The following is a 24,247-nucleotide window of genomic DNA, read 5'->3' on the forward strand; positions in this document are numbered from 1 at the left end:
TTTTTTCATTGTGACATTAAAAAAAAAAAAAACAATTTGCACCTTAACACGAGTCTCTCACTTTTGTGCATTCTTGATTTGTGCTGATCATTGTCATTTTGTGCCACCTCCGTGGTGCACAGTGCCTGTGCAACATTGCATGTGAAAAACCCAATGGTTTTGATGGTGGTTCCTACTCACATGATCATGTGGGTGTAGGTGAGTAAAGAGCCGGCCTCCCATATCTTGCAGGGACATCACTGCACGGCTGGAAAACCAGGGAGGAACTCCCCAGATAGGGAGTAGGGGGATGGAGCGTAGGTAAAGTTGTGTTCCTCTATGTGTAATCAGCTGCGTAAGGAGTGTGTGTGGTGCACCCTGAATTTAAGGGAGCATGAGGGAAAAGAAGGGCTGCCACTGTGTTACGAAGCCCTGGGAGCAACTCGCTTGCAAAGGGGCAAGGAGCACACAAAGCAATAGCTCCTCCCCCTCGGTGCACAAGCCAGCTGGGCTAGTGGGGAGTACGTTGCATGGGCTAGTGGGGAGTACTATTCCAGAATGTGCTGTACCCTTCTGATGCAGGATGCCCTCGATTCTGCCCCATGGCATGGCTCAGCTCCTCGCTGGCTGCCCTGTGCGGCCAAAATCTCCAAATCTAGCCCTGTGGGGTACAGCTACAGTGCAGCTGGGAGTGAGCCCCAGAGCCTGGGTAGGCAGTGCTGGCGGGGCTCAAGGTAGAGTACTAAAAATAGCAGGGTGGATGGTGTGGCTCCAGCAGAGGCTCAGGATAGCCACCCAAGCATGGCCCCAGGAGATTGGGTGGGCCTGAGTGTCAGAGCTGCCACCCAAGCCGTGACGTCCACACTGCTAGTTTTAGCACGCTAGCTTCCGTCTGTCCGCTCAGGCTGGCGTGCTGGCTTCCAGCTGCAGTGTAGACATATTTCCAGAAACACAGAGAGATCCATCATAGTTTAAAGAGAAGGTTTTTGTTTTATTTACCAAAATCTCTCGTGTCAAGGCCAATGTTTAAAGCCAAGCTGCTCTCCAGGGACTATAGGCAGGTTTAGGAGGGGTGAATGGGAGTTATTCCTGAAACACTGTCCTCTGTATATTTGCCCCCAAACATAACAGAGAATTAAAACCATTAAAATCCTGTGAAATAGACTTTACAAGCTGGATTTCATTCAATGAAATAAACACTTAATTACAAACATCTGTTTTTGCCTAAATTCTAATTACCTAATCTAGCCATCTGTAATTTTAATGATTTTCTCTGATTTCTTTTCCTTGCAATGTGATTAATGAGACTGGCATTTGAAGAAGTAGCTTCCCCCGCCCTTCCTTAGACTCTTTCCCATCTCTAGCAAGAAAGCCCAGGGATCTCAGTTTACACTTCACCTCCTGTTGAGTCCAGATGTTGAACTCCTTTCTTTACACAATCCCAGGAGCCTTCAGCTCCCTTACGCTACAGGGGTAAATCCCCAAATCCCTACGTAGACAGAGACTTTCCCAAAAACAGACCTGTCGGACGTTAACTGCAGTAGGTGTTTAAAACGACAAAGACAGAGGCCAATTCATTGTGCCATGATAATGCTCCTAGTGGGAAGAAGGGGAGAAAATAAGCACGGTGCTTCTGACTTATGTCATCCTAACAGCTCCTCTGTACCTGCCCTGCCAGATATCTGGCAGGGTTTAGTTCTTATCCCTGGGAGGCCACATGGCTCAGGAATGAAGAATGATGCTCAGAGACCAGGGTGATGGGGGAACACGCACAGGGAGAACCTCTAAACAGGACAGCTAGGGTGCTCTTGTGGTTAAGACTCTGGGACTCAGGAGACCAAGGTTCAACTCCTGACTCTGCCACAGCTGTGGGGGAGGTCATTCAGTAACACTGAGGTTGTGTTGCCTCGTAGCTAGAGCATTGGACTGACACTTTTAGGAGACCTGGATTCTATTCCTGGCTCTGCTACTGGGTCACCCTGTGCCTCAGTTTTCCCATCTGTAAAATGGGGATAAAGATACTGACCTCCTTGGTAAAGTGTTTTGAGATGAGAAGAGCTAGATATTATTACTTGATCTCTCTGTGTTTCATTTCCCCATCTGCAAAATGGGAATAATAATCCTTCTTTTCTTCCATCCTTTCCCCTCGACTACTTAGATTGAGAGGTCTTTGGGACAGGGGCTGTCTCTTGCTAGGTGTATACACAGTGCCTAGCACAATGGGACTCTGCCCTCAGTTGGGGCCTGAATATGCTACAATAATAAACTGTAATAATAGTGAGGTCGGTAATAGCCGAAAATCATAACCATCTGATGGGGGGAGGGAAGGGGGGGAATGTGCCTTAAACTGGTAAGTTTCACCCCCGTCCCTGCTGGGTGGAAGACCACACCGTGATTAACTGACATCAGGGCTAGCTTTCTCAGTGGAGAGGATTAGGATCAAATGTGCCAGGGCAGCTGAAATCCCTTCCCATGCTCCTCTAGAGGTGGCCTTACCAGATCAGGAGGAAGCCTGCCCGGCTACCGAACCCGTTCTGTGCAGGAATTGAGCATCCAGCTGTATTAATATGACAGCAATGGAGGCTTTAGACAGAGGCTCCCAATCCAGCACCATTCACGACCCCGAAATACACTGAGAACTCTAAGGGGGGAGCTTCCTGGCTTTTTCATCTGACGAGCTTTTCTGCTCATTCAGGGCCAACTGGAGAGAAGAGACCAGGATTATATTTTTCCCCTTCAGCACGTGGGTTTCTAGGGGTTATTTTTTGTGTGATTGTCTTATTTGAAAAGCTTTATTTTTAATGCATCTCAACGGCCCTGCAGCTGTCGCCCAAGCAGGCGGCTTCCAGGGAGAGATTGCATCAAGATTTGGCAAACTAGGCAGTGAGTTAGCTGCAGCCGCCTGGGCTCAAGGGGTGGGAAAAGGATGTCAGGGAGGAGCTGGCTAGAACACCAAAGAGCAGTGCCTTGGTAGTAGTCGGGTGTGAACCAGGGCTGGCAGTTTGTGTCAAGCAAATGCAAAGTAGAAAGAACTCCTCATTTGCTCACGTAAGGTCAATTTGCAGAGAGAATAGTGGGACTTTCAGGAACGCTGGGGTTGCCTCAGGAAATCGAGGGAATTTTTTATTTAATTTGTCAGCACATATGTTGTTTGGTCATTGGCTTTTTCTCTTCCCCTCCACGATCTGGCAAAGCTTCCAGTCTTGTGGGGCAGATTTCAGCCATGATTTCAGAGAAATTTGCAGCAGCATCAGGAGACACTGACATATGCAAGGTAGCACAGTCCAGGCCTAACCCCTTCGGCTTTTAGCTAAGCCCTGTGAGGCCTCCTACCTGAACATCCTAGATTATCCAGGTTTCGTCTCCCAGCCCCTCTCCAATGACTCTAATGGCATCTGCCAAATAGAGCTCCTTTAGCACTGGCGAGATTGAAGGGTCTCACCTTGCTACTCTCCAGAGCTAGAGGCTCTCTCCTAAGTCACAGCAGGTTACCCCAAGGCTGCACCCACCTCCTTTACTCACCTACGACGTCCTCCTGGTTCACATCTGTTTCTTTCTCCTGCCTCTGTGCCCCTGCTCTCCTGATCTTTACTCTTGTCTCCCCTTCTCCCATTTCTGGGACACATACTTTATACAGCCACCAAAAAGCCCCCCTAAAACCCAAGCTTCCTCCTCCTCACTCCAGACACCTTTTAATACCAACCTCAGGGCTTCTCCTCAGCTGAGGGGCTCTTCAGCTAGGTTCCATTCTCAGCTGTCCCCCATTCAGGCCCTCCCTCCCCTCATAGCTTGTCTCCTTTGCCCCAGCCACTTGCTGCCCCATTACAGGTTTCGACTACTGTTCCAAGTGGCACAGTGGGGATTCTTTTTACTTACTGCCGGCCCAGTAAAGGGAGCGTGATCACAGTTCTCCTGCCACGACTGGTTGAGGCTCTGGACAAACTCTTGGAAGAAAGCATGCAACTGGTTGAAGGTGGAAAATCCCACGATGTTAACCCGGTCATCCAGAAAGCTGTCCAGCTGCTGGAGCGAGAACTCCTAAAGCATCCCAGCAAACAGAAAAAAGCATTAGAAGACAGCGGCAGGTACTTCAAAGGCTCACAATGTGAATGAAGGGAGGGATGGCTCTGAAAGACGGCTGGAAGGACTTGCAGATGGGCTTTACCACCTCTACATCGACAGTTCAAATCCGCCAGGCCCAGGCAATTGGTAACCAAAAGTCAGCGACATATGATGGATGTTAATTGGCTGTGACGTGAAGGAGGGTGGATCCCTTTCTTAAGCTCTTAATGGGCACATGAGCTACGCCCACCCCCACAAGTGGCCACCTGTGCAAAGACGCCAAAGACTAGGTGGGTTTTGGCACCTCCTTTCTCATTCCCTTGCGGTGGGCGCTCCGGAGAGGAGCTGAAGCCCACTGGCAAGAGGGAAGCTTGTGTAGGGCCGGGGAAGGATGAAGCCACATTCCCAGCAGCGGTGCTTAAGTAAAGCACAGCGATCTCATGCCCGAGAAGCACAGTTAAAACAATGTCAAACTGAGTGCTGAAAAGGGAAGTGCCGTGCCCAGCTGGGCCACGAGGGTGCCATTCTGTGTGGCCCCCATCTGGCACAGCAGCATCACCCCCCACACAGTAAGAGAACCAGTGCGACGTGAGGGCTAGTGAGGTTGAGACTGGAGTCTTTCAACTGAACGGGTTAACTGTTAGGACAGTCAGAGAGAAGCCCGATCCAAAGGGGTTGGAGTTCTGTACGGGGAGGGGAGCCCAGCTCAAGGAGGCACCAGGCCCTTGCAACAAAGTTTTCTCTCCCTGCAAATGTCTCTGTTCCTGTATATTCCTCCCAAACCCCCGTGGCATTCAGAGTGCAGCATGAGACCTGCCACCACCCAGGCAAAAGTATCTTTCTGCAGACAAATAAAGACCGTCAGCATCCAGGCCTGTCACTCTGGCACATTTAGTGCTACATCCACTCCAACGATGGCTCCCCTCATTCCACAAACTGCTTTGATGGAGAGATGCAGTCCTGGACCAGCCCTCCTTGCTAATCCCCTCCACGGCTTGCTTCTCCAAAAGGCCCAAGGGATCGCTGCGCTTTTCAAACAGAGAGAGGAGCCCAAGCAACAGAATGGCTCCAGTCCCTGACAGTCCCTGCTCAGTTTCCAGGCTGCAGCACTCATCTGGGAATCACAAGCGTTCCCTGCTACGGCTGAGAGCTCCAGCCAGGTACAGTGCAAGGTATACAGTTGTCCATCCAAACTGAGGGAGGATTTCCAGCCCTTCTGGGGTGGCAGACCATGGTGGCCCTTGTCTAGATAGGATCTCATGCTATTTCATTACCTCCCGTTTCTAGCCTCTGCAATAACCATTAACTGGGCTCTGGCCCAGGGTGCAGATACTGCTCAGTTGACCCCCATGGACCATTGCTGCCACTTTCCAGATAGGCAATTTCAGGGCGTTTGCCCAATGTTACAAATGGGACTTTCATTTAAACATAAAACCAGTCCCACTGCACAGGGCCAGCCTGGATTGTCTCCACCTGCCAGTCAGAGGGAATTTGCTCAAAGCCCTACTTCTTGAAGCTCACGGGAATTGGTTGGGCAGGAGGGTGAGACCCAAGGCCCTTGGCCCTTGTGATACTGGGCAGAGGGTAAGATGGGAGTATGGCAGGTGATCTTGCAATTAGAGCCAGAGACTGGGAGTCAAAAAGCTTCTGGTGTATTCCTAGCTCTGCTACTGACTTGCTGGATGACCTTAGTCAATACACTTTACCTCTCTCTGTGCCTCAGTTTCCCCATCTGTAAAAGGGGAAAATACCACCTCACAGAACTTGTGACACTTTATTGATGAAAGCCCACTGGGATCCTCAGACGGAAGTTACTAGAGAACTTTTTTACTTAGATTGTCAGCTCTTTAGGGGCAGGGAACATCTTTTTGCTCTGTGTTTGTACAGCACCTAGCACAATGGGGTCCTGGTCCATGACTGGGGCACTTAGGTGCTCCAGCTATACTAACAACACAAAACAATAAAGCTTTATTCCATTGATACCCACATGGAAACCAGTGGTGCCAGAAAAATGTGGGGGAGTTCTTAGTTCTCCTTGGGAAATACTGGTGCCTTCTTTCTTTCTTTCTTTCTTTCTTTTTGCTAATTGCTAAAAGGTAGCTAGAAGGCAGTGGTTACAGGTTTGGAAGCTGCCAGATACCCTTTCCCTCCCATCACTAATACAAATTCCCTCTTGCTTTGTGGAACAGGAATTTTCAGCCAGTCTTGCCCTTTGTGCGCGTGCGCACATGGGAAAGGTATGTCACTGCGTCAAAGAGGTGGAATTACAAGGCTCCTCCAGCACGGTGAACTCCTAGGAGGATGAGAGTTAATACAGGATTCAGTGTCTTTTGGACTCAAATGCATGAACGTTAGGTAACATGAAATTGCCTGTGAACTATTGATGCATTTGACTGATATTACCATCCTGCCTCCCTGACAGGTTATCCATTTACTCACTGCACCTCTGTCAACCTGCAGAACAAGGGCAGATGGCTAATGAGAGTCAGGGCCTGAGGAGATTCTGTATGCAGATGGTGTACCAGCAGCATGCCAACCCCCTCAGAAAACAACACCCTCTCCACAGCTGGAGCCATGGGCAGGACGGCAAAATGTTTGGGGCACAATGGACCCAATCCTGAGAGGTGCCCTTAGCGCTTGCTGGCTTTGTTGTGTTGGTGGGGAAACTGAGGCACGTGTTCCCAGCACCGGCAGATCTCCAGCTGAAGCCAATGGGAGCTACTGGTGCTCAGGACTCATGAAAATCAGCCCCTTTAAGATGTCTTAGGATGGACCTACCAAAAACGGAAGGGTCCAAAAATCAGCAGATTTAAAAAAAAACAAAACTGGCCTTTGCGACGTTGATTTGAGGGTGTTCAGCACCTTGCAGAATTGGTCCCCTAGTAATACTAATAGCCAGCTTTTATCTAGCACTTTTCATCTGTAGATCCCAAGCCACTCTGTAAAGGAAGTCAGCATCATTATCCCCCCTTTTACAGACAGGGAAACTGAGGTACACAAAGGTGACGTGACTTGTCCAAGGTCACCCAGCAGGCCAGTGGCAGAGAATTGAAGCCAGATCCCCTGAACATCAAGTCAGTGCTCTATCCACTAGGCCCCACGGCCTCCTTTGCTGACTAGCCCGTAGGCGCCTGCTGACAAAACAGAGACACAAATTCGCTCCAATTAATGTTAACAAAAGACTTTTCCAGCTCAAATTACATTGACACTTTTCACTACATGGCTCTCTCTCTCTTTTTCTAGGCTAACCTCCAGCTGTTAAAAAAAAAAAAAAAAAAAAGGTCTCTATTTATCCATCACATTCAGAAGGCACCCATCCCCGCGGTATCTGGGCACCGAATGGCCTGTACATAAAACCCATGCAGATGCCAGCCCAGCCACCCTGCATCCCCCTGGCCCCACCTCCAACCCCAGCCACCTCTCGGAAAGGTTTTTCTGCAGCTGTTCTCATGGAAATTCTGTGCACCCAGGTCACAAACACGTAAATGAACCGAGAGGTGACTGTAGAATGAGATGTGGATTAAACAGTCCCTGGAGGAGATGCTTCATTTGGAATGGGATAAAAGGGATTTGGCGAGGCCAGAGGAGCAGTGGAGGGCACAGAGGTGACAGCGCCTGACTGATTTAGAAGCCGCCCGTTCAGCTTCCGTCCCTTAGTTATTTTTTCTTACATGGTCACTGACGCCGCTTGACATTTTCAGAGCCACGTTTTCCAAACAAAAGCTCATTTGCAATTCAAGGCCTGTGCTGCTCAGCTGATTTCCAGAGCTTGAAGACCCATCGCTCAGCTCCACTCGAGCTACCGCCAGCCAAAGGGAAGGTGTGGATTTTCAATGACTAGCTGCGTCTGGAGCGGTTCAGCGCTGTTGCATTCGGTGCGCCGGTGCAAGGCAAATGGGAGTACGGGGGAGGCTGCTCTTAGAGACGCTGCTGGCTAGGTTCTTATATGGCCCCGTTCACCACAGCACCTCAGGTGCCTGACTGGATTTAGCCTCACGAGAGGTAGGGAATTATTATCCCCATTTTAGAAGTGGAGAACTGAGTGCTTACATGGTTTGCCAATGGTCGGGTAGGGAGTCTGGAGAAGAGCCAGGATTTGAACCCACGTCCACCAACAACCCTTAAGATCTACCTCAACTTGCTACACAGAGGTAAAAGGTGATAATGCTACAGAAGGCATCTACACTACAGAAAATGTCAAAGTTAGGTCAGGGTTAGCTAACCCTAATATCACCTCAACCACTTCTCTTATCTATGGTGTTTATATGGCTCCTATTACAATAATATCTGAGTACCTCAGAAACTTTACTGCATTTATCCTCACAAAATGCCTGGGAGGTAGGGCCATGCTGTTATCCTCGCTGCACATATGGGAAACTGAGGCACTGAGAGGCAAAGTGACTTGCCCACAGCCACCCAAGAAGTTTGTGGCAGAGCACAGAACTGAAGCTGGGTCTTGCAGGTCCCAGCCTAGCACCCTAACTGCTGGACCATCCATCCTCTCTTTGGACTTCCCAATCCCCGCTCGACCGCTGCTGAACCATCTGAAGGCCAGGGCTAACATATCGGTGTCAGTATAATATGAGGTTACATACTATGCTATCGTCATACATCATGTTCTATATTTTGAGTAGGCCCAACCAATGCCCGGGATCAGAACTCCAAACCCGCATGGAAAGTTTGGAACAGAAATTTGCACCTGGAACCCACCTCTCCGTAGGATGCAGCTATGGGCTAGCCACTTTCCGGGGCGGGGGGAGGATGCAATTCACTCCCAGCACTACTCTGCTTCTTAGCAGCGAATCGGAAGGATCATTGAGGTGCACACAGGATGTTACTGGTTTGCTGCCACACCCTGCCTTCCCTTTCCTCCTCTCTTTTAGTCACTGGTGCCTTTGTTCTCTCCTGTCTGCGCTGAGGGCCTGTGCTTTTGCAGGTTGGAAGACTGCATGTCATGTAATAGCTCCCAAGAGCAAGGAGTGCTGAGAGACAAATTCGTACCTGTCAGTAAATTCTATTTAGTGGGCTACTCCAAGCCCTGAAACCTGCCATTCCAGCCTTCTCAGCCTCCTTTTCTGCGCTGCCTCTCATTGATTGATCACTGTGGCCAGAGACAGGTCATTTGTCCTTCACAGCAAACTCTGTACTCCCCATACCTCTCTCGGGACAAGAACTCACACACCAACGCTTTCATAATCACGTGCACTCATACAAGAGATGCCTTTCATCATCTGGCTACCAGATGAACCCACAAGCAGGTGCAAAATGACAGACAGGTAAATACACTCATGCAAGTTACTCATGCACCCACACTGACCAGGACATAAACAAGATACCTTTCACAGATAGGTTTCTCCCAGTAATAAAATAAAATTGTTTAAAAAAATCTGTACTTTGCATTTCCATCGTACCTTCCTTTGCAAGATCTCAAAGAGCTACACTATCTCTCTTGCACTGAGCCTCAAAAGCAACCCTGGGATGTGGCTAAGTATTGGTGTTATCCTTATCTTACTCGGAGGGAAACTGAAGCACGGAGACGTCAAGGCCAAAAATGTCAAGTGTCCACTCTTTTTTTAGGCACTCGATTCAAGGCTCCTTGGGTTAGATTTTCAAAGGTGTTGAGCACCCACAATGGCCGCTCGCTTCATGGGACTGGGAAAGAGGGAAGGGTGTTGGAGGTCAGAAAATCAGGCCTGGAATGTCTGAAGTTGAGCACCCAAAATGGATGGAACCTTCTGAAAATTGAGGCCTTACGAGTGAATTGCTCGGTGCATCTGTAGCCAAGTCAGGGACGAGAACTCGGGTCTCCTGATTTCCAGTCCATGGCTTCACCCACAAAACGTGTACAGTTAAACAATGACACTTAGCAATTATATGGCACACTCTGTTTTCAAAGCGCTAGGCACCCATTCACTAATGGAATAGAAAGGGAGACAGCACTGGGAGACAGCACTGCAGGAATTATTACAGGAGACAGCACTCAAGTCATGCCTGGGTTTCTGTTCTTCATGCAGTGCTTTTCTGCATTCTCAAACCTAACCCTTTAGCTCATCCGGAGAAGCTGCCTAATAAAAACAGCACAGCCGGCCACTGTAAGTCACATTCTCAGCGTGGGAGCTTGAACCTGGTGGCTGTGAATTATGAGCTTGAGATTTACGGAACACATTCTCCAGTCGGCGGGAAGATAAACCCATCCCCAGGTTTCAGCATCTTGCTCCACACAAGTCCCTGACTCGCACACAGTGATTAAGGGCCTGATCTGAACTGGGGCTAAGCACCCACAATCCTCACTGCTTTCAGCCCATGCTGGGGACATGGCCGCTGCACTACTTGGATTGAAGCCTTATTTAAAATTCTGCTCCCAACTTGCTCGGTCTGTCCATTCTCTTTCTATAATAAAATAGCAGAAATGTACTGCCCTCACATTGTCTCTTTCAGCAGTCTCTCTCAAAGCACTTTGTTAATTCACTAAGTTCCGCATTCACCCCGACCAGGTGGCGGTGGAATAATGACCGCTTTACAGATGAGGAAATCGAGGCACAGAGTTACTAAAGAGCCAATCCCGCTTCAATTGAAACAATGGAAAAACTCCCGTTGAAGTCAGTGGAGGCAGGAATATGGCCTAAGACCATAATCCATTGCTGTTCAGCAATGCTCTTAAAGCAGGGACTTAGCTTTAAGTGTGATGGCCAGGGCTTGCACTGGGGGCCCTCAGAGCTAAAAGCAAAAGCTAAAGAGCCTGGCTCTATAGCTGGGCAGCGTAACAATCCCTATCCTCTGCGGCACGGCAAAGAGGGGGAACTCTAACACACACTCACCAGTAGACCACACAAACAAATACTTAAATCCCATTGAAACCAATGAGGCTCAATTCATAACACTAGTCACTCCAATTCCAAGGACCCCATTGACAATCACAGCTTGTACTAATGGGTCTTCGCATGGCTCCAGAGAGCAATTTGGGAAGAACAATATTTACTGCGCTGACCACAGAGCCATTTCCCTGCTTGATTTAAGTGAACTGCACTTTGTTTCTATGCGTGGCGCTCTGCTGCCAGCTGCCCAATGGGTTCTTGAAGTCATGGACACCCACCCTTATGGCATGGTGCCATGCAATATGATCAGACTCCAAGGTTGACTTAGAAATATTTTTCTTGCGCAGATTTTGTTTCTGAGCATCTCTGAAAGGTTCCATCTGCCCTCCATGCTTACAGTTGCCAGAGCTTAATTTTGAATACAGAATTTGTTTTTCTAGATGAGTCTCAGGCATATGAATGACATTACCCGTCCCTCTCAGTTGGACACAAATCAACTGAGCTGCCATTCCAACCGAACCAGCTTTTGCTAAGACTTCTACGTTGGACACCCGGTCCTTCCATTTGACACCCAGCAGTTGTCATAGACGTCTCTAATGGAAACTGTCAAGCTCTTTAACGTGCCATTGATAAATGGTCCATCTTTCACACCCGGAGGGCAATGTTGTGAGGACAACAGCATTATACACTTGGATTTTTGTCTGTAGATTTGTCTGTAGATTGTACACTTGAATTTTTGTCCGTGTTGCTTCCAGATCATGTGCGGTGCTGGCTTTCTGAATTCACACATCCACTTCGTGACTGTTTGTCGCTTCATTCTTTAACATGCTGCCGAGGTAACTGAACGGTTTGACGGCTTTGAACACGGTACCTTCTGAGGGTATTGCTGGATCTTCGTAAAGTTGCTGAGGAACTGGGTGATACATAGCCTCAATTTCTGTTCAGCTGATGGTAAGGCCAAAGTTATGAGCTGCCATAGCAAAGCGGTTTGTGAGATCTTGTAGTGCTGTTTCAGAGTGTGCCACAAGGCACAGCCATGGGTGTAGAGCAGTTCCTGGATCAATACTTCAATCACCTTGCTATTCGCATGCAGTTTAGAGAGATTAAAGAACTAGACAGTGCGAAAGCATAGAAAGATGCCGTTTAAAGAACCATGGAGGGCTTCCTTTAGCATCGCAGTGAAGACTAAACAAAAAAGGTTAGGAGCGAGGCAAATCTTTGCTTCACCCCAAACATGATTGGAAATGGGTCTGTTAAATCACCAATGAGACTTAAACACGTGGGTAAATGCTTTACTGAATCGGAGCCTAACGTCCAGAGACTCAAAGGAATTTAGGCTCCTACCTTCCTTAGAAATCAACGGAAGGTAGGAGCCTAACTATCTTTGGGGTTCTGGCCCTAAATGACTTGTGCACGTTCCCAATGACAGAGCCAAGGATGGAGCAAGAGAGTCAATTTCAGGTCTTCTCTAGCCACTACACACACTGCCTCAGTGTAACACTGATCAAGATTGATCACGGTCTTGGGATTTTTCTTTGACCAATTCCTGTCTAAGTTATGCATCCCCTCCTTACCACAAGTTCCATGTGCAATGGGTTATCACGAACAGTGAGAGGGAGCAGTGAGCAGTGCTTAGGTGGTTGGACCAGGAGTCAGGACACCTGGATTCTGTTCCCAGCCTGGGCTGCACGACCTTGATCAAATCACCTCTACTCTCTCTGTTGCCCAATTTGCCCAATACTCACCTAGCTCACAGGTGAGTTGAGAGACTTAATTAATATTTACAAAGAGGTTCAAGAGTCTCGGTTGAAAGGCATTAGGCAAGAGTATTATTGGTATTATAATAACCCGATGATAGGTTCACGTATTTTAAACTCAAGGCTCAGAAGCCTTGGGATTTATCTGCATTGTCACACTGCTGATCTCACATCAGTGATTGGCTTCTGGTAATTGCTTATCTCTTAACGCTGAGAAGGACAGTTTGCTATTGTTAGTTTCTGTGTGTCAGCTATTGAGTGCCTTCCACTTCTATCAATCTGGCTGGCAATATTGTTCTGCGTCCCCTTTGCGCGCACAGAATCTCGCTCCTTTACGAAATTCTTACCATGTTTTTAACAAACCAGGTCACCCGGGGAAGCAAAGTAACAGGGTCACCTCTCGCCCTGGGAAGAATTGCCAGGGTTTGCTCTTTTTGATTGCAGTGACACGGAGACCTTGACACACGCGTGTGTCTTCCCCTACTGATTACTGCAAGGGCTTCATTGGATTGGTAGCCTCCAAATGGTCCTCAAATGCTGCTGCTGCTGCCAGGGTCTAAGATTAGATTATGGGTAGAGCCTTACCAAGTTCACGGCCATGAAAAACCGTGTCACAGACCGTGAAATCTGGTCTCCCCCTCCACCCCTGCCCACCGGTGAAATCTGCTCTTTTGTGTGCTTTTACCCTACACTATACAGATTTCAAGGGGGAGACCAGCGTTTCTCAAACTGGGGGTCCTGACCCAAAAGGGAGTTGCAGGGGAGGTCACAAGGTTATTTTAGGGGGATCATGGTGTTGCCACCCTTGCTTCTGCGCTGCTGCCTTCGGAGCTGGGCGCGTGGAGAGCGGCGGCTGCTGACTGCGGGCCCAGCTCTGCAGGCAGCAGCGCAGAGGTGAGGGTGGCAACACCAGCCCAGGCCACCCTGACTTCTGCGCTGCTGATGGCAGTGGCTCTGCCTTCAGCACTGGGCTCTCAGCCAGCAGCCGCCGCTCCCCCGCTGCCCAGCTCTGAAGGCAGAGCCGCCGCCAGCAGCAGCGCAGAAGTAAGGGTAGCAGTCCCGCAACCCCCCCCCCCCACAATAACCTTGTGACCCCCCCACTCCTTTTTGGGTCAGAGCCCTACAATTATAACACCGTGACATTTCAGATTTAAATAGCTGAAATCATGAAATTTACTGTTTTTAAAATCCTATGACTGTGAAATTGACCAAAATGGACCATGAATTTCATAGGGCCCTAATTATGGGACAGATCCCCAGAAGGCATAAATTAGCCAAATTCCAGTGCCTTCAGTGGAATCACTCTGATCTACCCCAGCTGGGGATCTGCCTCATTGACTTCAGTGGAGCTAGGCTGATTTCCTCCAGCTGGGGATCTGCCCTGTGGGGCCAGAACATACTCACCTCTTTCTTTTTGTCTTTCTGTTTGTGTATGGGGGGGAAGGAGTGGGGGCTGGAAGGGTATTTAATAATGGCTCAGATCCTGAATTCCTTACTCCATCTTCATTGAGGCAAAACTCCCATTGATCTCAATAGCAGTTTTGCCCAAGTAAAAGCCAAGTAAGGACCTCGGGATTTGGTCTAACAATTTACACTTTGAAGTTACATAGCAGTTTTTATGCAAGGATCTGAAGGTACTTTACCAACATAGGGCCAGATCCTCAGCTAGTGTAAACTGGAATACCTTTATTGACTTCAGTGATGATTTACACCAGCTGAAGTTAATGAAGTGGGGAAATTTCCATTATTAGTGTTCCCATTTTAGTGCAAGGGGATGGACTTGATTACTTCTTGAGGTCCCTTCCAGTCCTATGTTTCTGTGATTCTATGCCCCTCTGTAGCAGGGTGTGCTCACCACCGCGGTGCCTCCTGCTGGTTGCTCCAGGAATTAGCTCTGTCCAGCTCTGGAGCGTCCTCTGCGGGTGGTGTCTCACCCGTTGTCTGCTCTGCTGTTTGTCTTGACCACCGGGACACCCAATGGCCTGTGATGGGATATTAGATGGGGTGGGATCTGAGTTACCCAGGAAAGAATTTTCTGTAGTATCTGGCTGATGAATCTTGCCCATATGCTCAGGGTTTAGCTGATCGCCATATTTGGAGTCGGGAAGGAATTTCCTTCCAGGGCAGATTGGAAGAGGCCCTGGAGGTTTTTCGCCTTCCTCTGTAGCATGGGGCACGGGTCACTTGCTGGGGGATTCTCTGCTCCTTGAAGTCTTTAAACTACGATGTGAGGACTTCAATAGCACAGATATAGGTGTGAGGTTTTTCGCAGGAGTGGTGGGTGAAATTCTGCAGCCTGCGTTGTGCAGGAGGTCAGACTAGATTATCATAATGGTCCCTTCTGACCTAAATATCTATGAATCTATGACACGTGTCGCTCTCTGGACCACAGTGTCCTCTTCAGGACACTGCCCTCCAGCAGTACCCGCTACTCCATTCTCACCCCCTTCTGGGGGCGGGGGCAGGGGGTAAAAGCAATCCTTCGGCTTGTCCCTGGCTCAGCGGCCAACCACAACCCAAAGTCTAGCCCCTCACCTCAGGGGCAAGTTGCAGTCTGTATCGGCCACACTCCTCCGCAGCCAGGTGCAGTGTAAGGGCGAGGGGGAGAGAACCCAGGCCTGCTCGTTACTCTGGGTTCTGACCCAGAGACCCTCTTGCGGCAGCCTCTCTCTGCCCTCCTTCTCTCCCCTTGTCTGCCTATCTTCCCTGGGCCACTTTCCCTTTGGCCCTTGTACCTTCTTGACCATTTTTAGCAGGGGCTGCCGCTTGGCAGATAATGGGCCAAAGCTCTCCTCTGCTCTCCTGAGCCTGCCCAGCACTGCTCTGTCCAAGGTGCTACCTCCTTAGCTCAGGAGCCAGTCCTCCTTCCTTACTAGTCAGGGAGAGACTGCTCTCTGCTGCAGCCTTTATATAGGGCTCAGCCTGGCCCTGATTGGCTCCCCACAGGCCCTTGCTGATTGGTTGCCGATCTGCGCAGCCTCTCTAGCCTGTTCCAGCCCTTTTTCTCATGGAGTGGGGCAGATGCCCCACTACACCCTCACTCCACAATCTATGAAAATGAACAAATGGACACACCAGACACCAATGTAATTACACCAGCCTTTTGTGTGTGGCTACGGGTTGATTTTCTGAATGGGACACTTGAATATTGCACAGCTTTGTCCCTTAAGGTAGTCAGTCCCTCCTAAACCTGGTGCACCCTTTCCAATGAAAGCAAGTTAGTCCTCTCCTCTGTTAGGTATAACACCAGGAGAAGACCTGCCTTTGGAATTTGATGCTCTCCCCTCTGTGGATTTTGTTGCCTTCAGGGTCCATAAATGCTGAACTGCTGAGCCTGTTAATCATTTCTAAGTTGCTCTAAAAACATATTTAAAAACATATGGTCACTAAAGTGTACAGGATTATGCTAAATGCGTTATGACTTTTTTGAATGGCTCAGTTTGCTTACAATATATTGACCAAGACAATAATGGTACAATAAACCACAAGTAAAAAATCAATTTCACCGGCAGAAGAAAGTCATTTGAATGATGAATTTTCGCTTTTTCCCCTGTGGGTTCATTCAGACATATTGGGTCAACTGAGCGTTCTGAGAGTTGTAGTCTTAATGACCTTCAAAAGTAGGGTTTCTTGGGGTCATCACCTTTATTGACAGGTGGATCTCAAAAGTTCCAGAATTTCTAAGCAAAACAGCATCCAAAACTTCCAATCCTTCTCCCAAGTTCATCCAAACACTCCAGACCCCTTGAGACCAAAAGCAAGTCCCTGGTGCAACTCCACTGAATTTAATGGAGTCGCACCCAGATTAATTAGGTCCTTTTGTGTCTGTAGAACTGGGACTTGAAATAGGAGAAGGGGGACTGAGGTTTTTCAAAGTCATTAAGGGATTTAGACACCCTCCCCATTAAAATGAATGGGAGTTGTGTCTAAATCTCTGAGTCAGCCTGGAAATTCCCAACCAGGATCTTTCCATCAGACCCCAAGTCTGGAGAGAAGTGTCTCACTCTGATGGCACCCTGACATTTCTTCTTTGGACTGGGAATGGGGTGTTGTGAGGCCACTGCCAAATTAAACAAATTTGGGAAAACAAGTTAAAAACTTTTCAAACCTCCACAAAGTTAAGATCAGATTTATTGTACCAGTAAGGGGTACAGAGAGTTTCCTCCATGGGCTGACTCTTCTATAATTGTCCACAAGAAGCTTTCTTACACTCTCCTTGGAGACTGGATTGGAGGCACCAATGATGTGATTGGATAAGCCTCAAGTTCCTCTGCATCCTAAATGATGCTTTGGGCCACTTGCATTTTAACTGAGTTGTCATTCTTAATCCCAATGGGTGAAATTCACCCCAGGGCAGAGTGCCGACCCAAGACCCTAACATAGGGAAAAGTTTAAATGGTATAAAGGGCCTTGTCTGGACCCTTGGCACCGGAATGAACTCCACCCAAATACACGAATTAGAGATTGCCTCTGCAAAATTCAAATTTGGAAGGATGTTTATATCAATTTGGTTCAGGCCCATCATCTTTTTTATTATTTGTATCACAACAGAGCTAAGTTGCCCCAACCAAGATCAGGGCCCCGTCATGCAAGGCACCGGACAAATGCATAGTAAGATTCAGTCCTCACCCCAAGGAGTTAACAGCCTAAATAGACATGACAGACAAAGAACGGGAGGGGAAACAGAGGCAGTGAGATGTGAAATAACTCGCCCAAAGTCAGATAGCAGGTCAGTGGCAGATCCAGGAATAAAAATCTAGTCTCTTCACGCCCAGTCCAGTACCCTAATTCACCATACCACTTTATGAGCCTTCAGGGGGCAGGCATGAGATAAACGTAAGTGGAGGTAAAGTGATTTACAAACTAAAGCTGAAATTTTTTGAAGTTGTCTACGGGATTTAGACACTAGATTCCCATTCGTTTCTAACTGGGCATCCAAACCAATTAGGCAGCTTTGACAATCTCACCCTTTATATAGAAGAATCTTTTCCCTTCACTGAAAAACCCCACAGATTTATGCCAGCTCTGACAATGGAACAAAGCAGCAGTTATCAGGGCACAGCAACAGGACACAATACTGTCAGAGAACAAAACAACATACAAAGAATATACTGTCTGACTCTAGGGACTGCTAAAATTCCTTCATACCTTCCCTCTTGTACTAGTAATTTTAATAGTTTCAATTATTTCCATCTAATCTCCCTGATAAATGTTTTGAAATTTAAATCCAGCCTCGGGTCCATATATATATATAAAGGGCAAAACAACAACAACAAGCTACATGGAATGAGCTACAAAGAATTAATTCCATCACAGGGTTTTGGAGACATCCAAAGCCTCTCGTGATCTGCTCTGGTGGTTTCAAATATTTCTAGGGATAGGACATGCAATTATTTCCTTGCAATTCATGGTAGCTTATCTGCAATGCTATGCATCGTCCTTATTATTATTATAAATCAAATGCCACCATATCTACATTTCCTCCCCCGCAAATGGTTATCAAGTCAAGTTTCTCTGCCAAAGAAATTTTTTCAATTAGGAGTTTTAGTCGCTATGGACTAGACTGGGACTTGGCCAGCATATCCACATAAGCACTCAGGAAGGAGTAAGGCCTCCCTCCCCTATTTGCCCCTGCAAGAGCTACGTGGGTCTGGATGCACACAGATAAATAGGTGCTATGTGCCTGCTTACTTTCTGCTCCTGGAACACATGGGTGGGGAGTGATGGGGGGAAGGAGTGGAATTTTATCTCCAGCCCGCCAGCGCAACCAGGTAAGAGAATGGCGTCGGCACCACTAGCTACAAGAGGGAAGACAAAGAGGGCGTGTGTGTTTGTGTGTCTGAGATGCCGTTGCTGTTGGGACCACTCCCAGGACAATTTCAGAGTAACAGCCGTGTTAGTCTGTATTCGCAAAAAGAAAAGGAGTACTTGTGGCACCTTAGAGACTAACCAATTTATTTGAGCATGAGCTTTCGTGAGCTACAGCTCACTTCATCGGATGCTCACGAAAGCTCATGCTCAAATAAATTGGTTCGTCTCTAAGGTGCCACAAGTCCTCCTTTTCTTTCTCGCAGGACAATGTAGATTACACACCCTCTTAGAGATGTGCCTAAATGCACAGGCTAGCCCTGTATCTTTCAGAAGCGTGGGAGTGTGTGTGGATGTGGGTGTTGTTTGTAAGTATGTGAAGCTGCCATAGGCTCCAGCACCGGGCTTTGGCTCTACTCCCTGTTTTTTCTCTTTTTTACATTTACATGGTCACTTTTCATCCCGGAAGAAATCAAAGTGCTTGGCAAATTTGTACATACGCACAGAGCACCACTGAAATGCAGCCACCTCTGGGTGGATGGTGAAAAACCCAGCAGTGTATAGCATCTCATGAGCTAGTGAGGAGAGGGGACAATCTGGACAAGGCTACTGGAGAGGACTTCTACTTACAAAAAAGAGTGCTTCCTGAGAGCCTTAATGTTCATGGGCCAGCCCAGATGAGTATTTTTAAGGCCGCCCTCCTCCCCCTTGACAAGATAGCCACGGACAATTTAAAATTTCCCCCCCGGCTGGGGTGGGGGACAGAGTGTGGTTCAAAAAGACAGGAATGGGAACAGGAATCAATAGAGACCTAGGTTCCATTCCTGGCACTATCACTGAGCTGCTGTAGGGCCTTGGGTAACTCATTTCCCCTCACTGTGCCTCAGTTTCCCCATCTGGAAAGCAGGGATGACAATACCCTCCTTGGAGATCTATGGATGAAAAGTGCTACACATAAACTCTCTTTCATTAGATTTATTCTGATTCCTGGCCGAGCGTGGGGAAAATGCGGCCAAACTCCTCACGATGACAAAGAAGATGTTTGCCCTGTGGTTCGCTAGAGAAAGCCAATAATGAATTCACAGCTACCCATAAGTTATTCTATAGGTATTCACTTCAGAGCCCTTGCATCCAGCCCTCAGCCTATATGTAAATGCACAAAGGGCTGGGAGATCCCTCTGCCGGAGGTTGGCATCTGCTTTCACATACCAAGCTTCCTCCCTGCTGAATTGACTAATTAGTAGAGTTTAAGCTCTGAGAATCACTGATCATTATATGTAGCAGCCAACCTCCCCACTCGAGCCGCTCTGTGTAAAAGCCGTCAAGTCCCAGCAACCTGCCTCCATCCAGTGCCCCAGAGGAGAAAAGAAATAATATAGAGGTGCGTAACTGCCCATTGTTCAGGAAGCTCTTGTTGTAATGGTTGCAATGAGCTTAATGCCTGGAGATACACCCTCCAGTTCCTCCTACCTGTGTTTAACTCAGACTCCAACACCCCCGTCCTTTCTCTAACGTCCAACTATTTTCTCCAGTTCCCATTAGTTTCATATCCATGCCTTTAACTACATGTACTGTCAGTCCCTCGTTTGGCAGGTTCTTCCTTCATTTAAACCGTCTTTCCGCTTTCTCTCCCAGAGAGCAGTTCACAGTGATTTTATCTTTTCTATTAGGCAGTGATTGCAAAACCTCAGTGGGTTCATTAGCGGCTTGATAATCCCTCCAGATTTATTAGTTTAAATTGCTCGCTTCCATCTCTCATTCCCATTTAAATATTACTGATTTCCTTAAATATTGCTTCCATCTGCCCAGGTTTCGCCCAGCATCACCCTTCTTCTTAATGATCCCTGTCAAAAATCCAGTCAACTCTATGGAGAGCTGGTCTTTTTAACAAAGTGGAAAAATAAACTGGAGTAAACAGATACTCTTCTTCATTGATCTCAAGCATGGCTCTAGGATTCTCTTCTTTCTAACCTATCGCTCTAAACTGGGTTAGAGAAACTGGCTTCAGTGCAAACTTCAGATCCAGATCAAGAGTCAAAACCTGAACTGCCCCTCATGCAAATTCAGAGGTGTTCTTCATTTTTTGTATTGTGGTAGCCCACAGGAGTTCCAGTCACAGACCAGGACACCATTGTGCTAGGCACTGTACGGACACAGATCATTTATTATTTGTATCATGGTAACATCTACAAGCCCCAATCAAGCATCAGGTCCCAATTGTGCAAGCAGACAATTAACAAAGTCAACAATCTCATCCCGAGAGAGCTACATGATTTAGTTGGGGTTGGTCCTGCTTTGAGCAGAGGGTTGGCCTACATGACCTCCTGAGGTCCCTTCCAACCCTGATATTCTATGATTCTAGGTCACAGGATGTGATAGGTGAATGAGACAGATACACTGGGTGGGGATGATATGCGGGGTTTGATTTAGGCCCATCTCTACTGAATGTTTCCATGGCCCATTGCACACAGCAGGGCTCTCATCAAGAACTGCTTAACACACACAATTTTGGGGTGTAGACTTCCATAACAATAGCTCTGGTAATAATATATTGCACTTTCTCTCAGGGAACCTCAGGGTGCTTTAAGAACACTCATAAATTAAGCCTCACAACACACCCTGTGAGGCAGGAATTATTCTCCCCATTTACAGATGGAGAAACTGAGGCACAGAGCTGTTGAAGAGACGTGCCCAAGATCACACACAAAGTCACTGAAAGAGCTAGGAATAGAAACCCAGGCTTGTGCTCTAACTATTTGGCAACACAGCCTGTGTAAGAAATAGTGAGGATGAGTTTATGTTTAATCGGGTTGCATACTAGTTGTGGGAGAACTAGATCTACTAGGAAATTTGAATCCCTCAGTACAGCATTGGAACAGTATTAGCTTTTGGAACCAGACAGTCTAGAATTCAGTAGATTTCACAATGGCCTAAAGAGTTAACTCATGAGAATGGGGAATCCATGGAATCAGCTGAGCTAGGTGGGGGGTTTCCCTGGTCTTCTTCATTCTGGCTTGGGTTCCCTACAACCAAGAACTAACTCTGGAACTCAGTCCTCTGAAACCAACTGGATTTGCTGGGATTAAGAATTAATTAGCTTGTTACCCTCCTGCAGTGAGGGCACAGTAGGGCTGATTCGCTCCATCCTGGCAGTCTGTAGGATTGACAGACAACCCACAGTGCAACTAGATTTAACATCCAGGCCAACTTGTGGCAACAGGATGAGCCTCTTGGCCGTTCTGTGATTGGAACACAAGTGGGTCGTTCTTTTTCACATTCGCCATCCCCTGGCTTCCTGGGACACAGGTTACTTGGAATGACAGCCCACACAGGGATGATACCTGCACACACAATCCAACCCCATTTTTGGTGGGGTCTTGAGGCTCAGGCAGCTCTCAGCCTTGATATAGCAGCAGCCCACAGGGCCTCCTCTGCCTGGCAATCATATCTAGACTGATGACTGTCTCACAACACCTCCTGCTCCTTACCCATTAGATGGAGCTATAAGAGAAGCAGAGGGCCCCCCTCTTATAGAGCTGGTACTTTACACCCAGTACTGATAACACACTAAGTGATAATCCCAGATCTTGGGAATCAGATGTGCTGATACCAGTTGGCATCGGAAGCAAAATACAATGGTTGTCAGTAGGGACCAGGAACCAAATGATACTGCCTGGGATTAAGAGCCAGCCATACTGATGCTCAAGAGCACTGGGAACTAACTGAGCCTGGTGCCCATCAGGCCTAAGAACCAACTGGGGTTGGGGGACTGATAGTTGTTGGGTCTGAGAAACAATTAAAACACCCATCGTTGGGATTGGAGACCAATAGGAATGGTAATTCTTGGAACGGGGACACAATTACATCTGCTTGTTTGGATTGGGAACTAAGGGGAACAGTCAGGAGCCGGGACTACCTCTCACTGCGTGTATGTATAGCACCTAGCAGAATATGGCTCTGATCTTCTTCGAGTCATCTAGGTGTGATGGTACATAAAAGAACGCTCACTGGAAGGAGGAACCCTTGGACTAGAAATCACAATATGGAACCACCACCACCTGAATATAAAGTAACCTGACATTTGAGGATCCTAGCAGCTTGGGCTCTGCACTCAAGATTTATGTTACCAGCTGAGCTCTAGTAGGGCTTCTTTACTACTCACCCAGTTGCCAGTCATTTATATTGGATTAATTAGGACTAGGACCAAATGGACTAGTCCACCGTGGAACAGTATTGACTAAGGTTAGGAACGATGGAGTGGACTCTGAGAATGAACTGGAATTATATTAGCGCAGGGAGGGAGACTGTGTGTGGAATTTTTCTCTTTCTGACGCCTCCTTTCACACTCCAGCTCTTCACACCACTCCCCCCTTGTTCTCAGTGTTGTCACCCATCCGTTTCATTCTCCCTCTCCTACGTTTGGATCACCCTTCCTACACTCTTGGCTCCATCTGTTTCCGTCTGTCTCCCACCCAAATACATAGACACACAGCATGCTTCAGCTCTCGACTTTCCTGGCACTCATGCACCCAGGCATAAATATTCATAGAAATTATAGAATCAGAGAATCATATGGGCTGGAAGGCACCTCCAGTTAATCATCTGGTCCATCCCCCTGTATCAAGGTAGGATAGATTTCATTATCCCTAAATCATCCCTACTTGATAGGTGTCTGGGCTCATCTGAGCTATCCCCCACGTTGCTTGGCAGCTTGTTTTCAAGACCAGCTAGAGGGTAGGGCATTTTAGCCTGGCTTACCCCCTGCATTTACTTAAACCCACCGCCTCTTGTTTAGCACAGTGCATGGGAATCTAGCCACATGATGTCCATTAGTGATAACAGGAGCTGTAAAGCTAAATCCAATCAGCCACGTTACAAAATATACCCTCTCCACCTGTTGCATTCACACAATCCCCTTCTCCTTGTCTCACACATGCACTCCATCTCCCTCTCCTCATAATGCACACAGTCACTCCCCCCTGTAACACACAGACATATGTCTGATATCCCTCTCTGTGTGCAACTGTGCAGCCCTCTCTCTGGCTACTGCAACAGCCTGCTCCCCTTTCGCCCAAGCTAGATCTTCACATGGCGTGAACCGGGGTGGTGATACGGCTCTGGGCTGACTTCTGCCAGTTAAGAATCCAACCCAAGTTTGTTACAGAGTATTTCCGCCTCAGGAAAACACGGTTGGTTTGGTTTGGTTTTTTTAGATTCGCCATCTTTTTTTTAGAATTTAATTTCCATCCTTGAGAATCACGGATGGGCCAATGGAAAGTTTCTTTAAGGGATGGTTTAACTTTCAGCTCTGGGTTTACGCTACCAAAGCCTGTGACTGCATTTAAAGCCTGCAGCCTTTACTCACACAAGAAGTCCTTGTTCACGCAAGTAGTCACACTGGTTAAGTAGGTGTTGCAGGATCAGTTGCTTAGAGTCTCATCCAAAGCCCATTGAAATCAGCGCAAAGACTCCCATTATCTTCTAAGGCTTTGGATCAGGTCCTTCAAGTAGGGCCTAAGCTGTAAATGATGCTTTTAACGACCCCTAACACCTCTTTATCCCAGCTCATCCAGGGGAGGAGGGATGGTCTTGTGGTTAGAGCCCAGCTTTCCCCATTAGGAAATCAGGTGTCTCTGTTACTGGTTCTAAAGAACCGTACGTCTCAGTGTATGGAGTATGAGAGCCCCCTTAGTGTTTGTGTCTATGGACTGACTGGGCCTGTTTCCTGTTCTACAGAATCGGTGCCACTGGCGGATTAAGCCTTTTTCACTGCACACATGTCAGAGCAAGGTCTTGGTTTAGATCTCCCCAGCACCTCTCGCCAGC

General features: G+C 47.7%; 1 protein-coding gene across 1 annotated transcript in view; it reads right to left on the reverse strand.

The window, feature by feature from the left end:
- Positions 1-24,247, reverse strand: part of GRIK4 (glutamate ionotropic receptor kainate type subunit 4) — a 304,635-nt gene that overhangs the window by 65,522 nt on the left and 214,866 nt on the right. Inside the window, 1 exon segment of the mRNA XM_048827667.2 lies at positions 3,856-4,017. Within this exon segment, the coding sequence (XP_048683624.1) occupies positions 3,856-4,017 (162 nt within the window).

Source organism: Caretta caretta, chromosome 22 (assembly GCF_965140235.1).
Source record: "Caretta caretta isolate rCarCar2 chromosome 22, rCarCar1.hap1, whole genome shotgun sequence".
Classification (NCBI taxonomy): Eukaryota; Metazoa; Chordata; order Testudines; family Cheloniidae; genus Caretta; species Caretta caretta.